Source organism: Limulus polyphemus, unplaced genomic scaffold (genome assembly GCF_000517525.1).
Source record: "Limulus polyphemus unplaced genomic scaffold, Limulus_polyphemus-2.1.2 Scaffold750, whole genome shotgun sequence".
In the NCBI taxonomy this organism is placed as follows: Eukaryota; Metazoa; Arthropoda; class Merostomata; order Xiphosura; family Limulidae; genus Limulus; species Limulus polyphemus.
This window is the reverse complement of record NW_013666360.1, coordinates 345,347-350,423: the sequence shown is the minus strand read 5'-3', so window position 1 is coordinate 350,423 and position 5,077 is coordinate 345,347. Positions and strand designations below refer to the sequence as shown.

General features: G+C 33.2%; 1 protein-coding gene across 1 annotated transcript in view; it reads left to right on the top strand.

Moving 5' to 3' along the window:
* Nucleotides 1-951: 951 nt before the first annotated feature.
* The window catches only part of LOC111085972, a 99,897-nt gene continuing 95,771 nt past the window's right edge, over nt 952-5,077 (top strand). Inside the window, exon 1 of the mRNA XM_022387014.1 lies at nt 952-1,669. Within this exon, the coding sequence (XP_022242722.1) occupies nt 1,228-1,669 (442 nt within the window). The 5' untranslated portion in view covers nt 952-1,227. The remainder of the gene's footprint in view (nt 1,670-5,077) is intronic.

The following is a 5,077-nucleotide window of genomic DNA, read 5'->3' as shown; positions in this document are numbered from 1 at the left end:
GCGAGTGGAGCGCCTTAACCACCTGGCCATGCCGGGCCCTCACAGAATGTCTTAGTAATTGTTCAGAATTCCTAATACTTTAGCCAAAAGATAGCGCTCGGATAGAATGTGAATACGATTGTTTTGTTATTAGATGTGTATCTGTACTATGCACACAGTAGGGATCGAACCTCGATACTTAGCGATTTATGTACTAAAGTGTACCGTTGAGAGACGGGGGGCATGTAAAATAACTTTGTTTTTTTTAGATGAGAAAGAACTCACAATGTCTTGCTATCCTTGTATTATGTATCTTTTACAAATATAGAAAAGTTTATAATTCTTTTAATTGAAGGGCACTTTTAATAACTTAACCTTGGTAGGTATAATATACGTATCCACTATGCTATATTTTCAATGAAATGATCTGCATAACGAAAACGCCCCCCCCCCCAGTAGCACAGCGGTATGTCTGCGGACTTACAACGCTAGAAACCGGGTTTCGATACCCGTGGTGGGCAGAGCACAGCTAGCCCATTGTGTAGCTTTGAGCATAATTACAAACAAACAAGCATAACCAAGACACCATTTCTTTATTCATTTGGCATGCATAACCAAGATGGTGTCTCTTCAACGAGTTGAGATGTGTATTTATGGCACTAACTTTAGAGTGATTATTCACCAGTTTTCCACCAGTGGTGTCAAAACAAAATATATTACCTTTTTCACATGCATCTTAGTAAATAAAACCTAAAACTGTAGATATTTAAAAAATCAATATGGTAAGGCGTTTTTTGAACCGCCAACAGAGAAACGCGGCTTTGTTAGGTTGTTGTAGACATTATTTATAAAATTTGTACAATATTGTATTTACTTGTTCACAAAATACTGTTAGTTTCCTTTTTGTACGCTATGCTAGTGTAAGCCAGCTAATAGTTAAAGCGTTTTCAAACAGTGGCGTTATGCAGCTGTGCATGTTATCCCCATGCATCCAGTCAGGTGCTGGAGTATCTTGTGTTTATTTTAGTAACGCTTTTAACATTTTCTTGCTTTTCATTTCAAGCCCTGTTTACCGTATAGGTAACGATGTATTAGAAGAGTGAGGTTTTTACAGGGCTTGGTTGCTTTGTTCCCTGCACGTGGTAGCTCAAACATCGATTGTCTACTTGTGCGCTGCAGGTAGGTGAAAATATACCTACTTGGAGAAGTGTTTGTTAGGCGAGCGCTGCGCTGAAAGAGCACGCTAACATGTCATCCACTGACGAACAACGGTCAGACCACTGCAATCAGACGACTGTCCAAATAAACACACCAGAGATGGTAGAAAACAGAAGACGTGAGGATGAGAATGAAGGCCTTCCAGATTACAAAGAAAGCACAAAAACTACCGTTGATCCGACACAGGAAGAGGCCAACATGAGTAATGAGGTACACAGAATTCCTGTGTTGGAGACGAACACAGATAAGCCTATCGTTAACCAAGAACATAATGCAAGTAACTCTAACTCTGTTAAAATTACTGAGGAACATTTTAAAGCAATGGTTGAGTATTATGGTGGAAAACCTTTTATCAAATATGAAATCATATCAGTACGAGAAAAACACAGCGAATTCCGCAAAGCGGTCCCTTTGATGCCAGTTTCTTTATCTCTCTTATTATGCTTGGTAAACGTATTAGCTCCTGGGGTTGGTAAGTATAAAACAATATTCTTACAGTTAAATTCCTTTAATGTTATATGTGTTTAGATAATAGTTTGTATTCGTAACCCTTTCGTACAACTTTTGTGTTACAATACGAACTTTGAGCAAGGTAAGTTTCTTACTAGAGGTTTCCAGTGCACTTAAACAAAACGATGTCCTTTATGAAAGAAACGATTAAATTAAGTTAAAGTTAAACTTTTTAGAACAATCTTGGTCCTTACAGTAATTTCTCATAATCATATGTTTACAGTAACTGAGAAAAATGTATAACTATGATTAAAATTGTGGTGTTAAGAAATTATATTGATAACATTTGAATACTAAAGAACTAGGTATTGTTCTTGAGGTGCATTAAGACAAAGAATTGAATTAAATTAAATGTTTCAATCTATTATGTTCTGGACAAAATTTAATGTGTTCTTACACAGCTTCCTTAACTCATGTTTGTGATAATTCGATTTATTAAGAATTATATGGGAAATGTCTAATAGTAGGTGAATTTTCTTTCAGTTACATTTTTCAGATAAATGCTCAAAATATGAAACATTAGTGAACATTAGGGTTTTCAAGTAAGTTACCAGCAGTTTACTACAAGTAAGTTTATAGTATGAAAAGTCAATATTTTGTATATTCCAGGTTTATGTAATGTAGACTCACCCATACACTAGAAATTAATTTAATTGGTTTGTTGTTAACATTTCAAAAATATACTCTCAACAATCATCATACGAAAAAATAAATTTTATTGAAGTAATATTAGTGAGTTATAGTGTTCCAGAAATAAAAACTTCCAAACTGAATTTTAAGCTAATTTCCTAGTTTACGAAATGACAATGTACCAATGTAAAGAAAAATATTCAAAAAGTAGATTAGCAGATTTAATGCGTATAAAGCTACACGAGAGCTATCTGCGCTAGCCGTCCCTAATTTAGCAGTGTAAGACTAGAGGGAAGGCAGCTAGTCATCACCACCCACCGCCAACTCTTGGGCTACTTTTTACCAACGAATAGTGGGATTGACCATTACATTATAACGCCCCCACGACTGAAAGGTTGAACATGTTTGGTGTGACGGAGATTCGAACCCGCGACCCACAGATTGCGAGTCGAGCGCCCTAACTAAAACGGTTAATAAAATAATCTGTCAGTTTTCTTATTAGATTTTTTATCAAAGCTATGATAACTCAATATATTCTATGACCATTCTTGTGTATAGATGTCATAAAATAAATAAGAACTTCGGCGTTTAAAAATACATAATAATTTATCGCATAAAATTAAAAGCAAAATATACAATTAAAAATCTACATGTTTCGGTGGAAATAATTCCAACATCTTCAAGAGATGGTGGAAAAAACCTCTGAATTATTAAAATTGGTGAAAATTGTGAATAGGTTTAAGAAAAGTAGTAGACAGGCTGTTATTTGTAGAGATTTGATTAACAAATTCTATCAATGTTTAATCAAACAAACAAAGTAGACCGCTAAGTTTTGATCTAGATCGATTTTGTAGAAGAAGCAAAGTAGCCGTTATGTTTAGAGTTTTCATTAATACATTTTATGTATTTTTTTAACAATAGGAAGAACAAAATAGGCTATTAGGTTTGGAGTTTGTATTGTAAATTATATTTATCTTTAAAACAGGAGGAGCAAAGTAGGACGTTAGATTTATAGTTTTGGCTAATAATTTCTATATAAAAATATGTATATATATATATATTTTTTTAACAGAATGGACAAAGTAGGTTATCAGGTTTATAATTCTGTATAATAATTTCTATATCGTTTAAAAAAAAAACAAGAGTCGCAAACTAGGCCTTTAGGTTTAGAATTATGGCTAATAGAATTTGGAAAAAATTGCTACCAAAATTATGTTAGTCACAAAAATTATTGCTGGGTAATTTTATTATCATTATTACTATCTTATTCTATGAGGCACTGCGCCATCTAACTTTCAAAAAAGATCAAAATATCTCCGATGTAGAATATAAAATATAAAAGTATACTACTCTATACCTTATTTTAGTCATTCTATGCTTTCTCATACGTTTATGTTCCTCCGTAAATCCCACTTACAATGCATGACATACGAGTTAACATTGACGTTTATTACACTTTGCTGGCAAGAATCGCAAGGGATTTTTGAATTTCTAGTTCTAATATGTTTTATAGTTTCTCATCGTATTTTATATTTTCGTTCCTTTACTGCTCTTTCGTGTATCACCTCTCCTCTATATAATACTGCAGTTGCGAAAAGTATTGTTTATCTATATTTATATAGTACTGTTCTTCTATATATATAGTATTATTCTTCATATAGTACTGCTCGTTTATATATATATAGTACTGCTCTTCTATATAGTTTTGCTTTTTCATATAATTTGCTTTTCCATATAGTTATGCTCTTTCTTACAGCACTGCTCCTTCAAATAGTACAGTTTTTCCATATAATACTTCTGTTTTATATAATACTACTTCTTCGTATAGTACTGCTCTTCCAAATGGTATCTCAGTTCCTGAAGATATTTTTTATTTCGCAAATTGCATTTCGTTTGTTTTTCTGCAATATTTTTAAAAGTGTGTACTGAATAACGTTGATGAAACAAATAAAAAGCATCTGGACTTCGAAGCTTTGAAGTTGAACAATGAAAAACCCTCTAGAATCTTAACGAGTACATATGAAATACAGTTTATATAGTTTGTTATTTCTCACTTCAAAATGTAAACAAAATGACTAAAGTTTAAACTTGGAAGATGTTTCTTATTATATCTTTAAACTTACAACATCATTATTATGATGCGTGTAGACATTTCTCTAGGTATTGACGCTTAACATGATTCTGAAAAGAAGTTTTGTTTTTATTATGTTAGTTTTGATTTTAGGTAGTAAAGTAAACTAAACGTCTAAGAAACTTTGCATTAAAGTAAATGTCACTTATTCGGGAGCTCATATTTTTTATTAAAATAAAACAGTATGATGAATTTACAGACAATTATGTATATACTATATAATTAATCCTAGCTCCGTTTGTGTTGCTCTCTTCATTTTATATTAAATAATACTTATCAACAATATATTGCGACAGTCTGCAGGCAGTGAAGGGTGATACAGATGAAGGACGTTGTGGGTTTGAGCACCTACATCTCGCTCTCTTTACTTATTTTGCTTACTTATTTTTTGTATATACCTTCTTTCTTTAACATGTGAGACTAGCGAACGGAGGTCAAGACTGGAAAACGGGGTATTCTCACCGCAATGTGGGTCCTACTTTTACTTCTTTGTTTAACATGTGAGACTAGCGAACGGAGGTCAAGACTGGAAGACGGGGTATTCTCACCGCAATGTGGGTCCTACTTTTACTTCTTTCTTTAACATGTGAGACTAGCGAACGGAGGGTA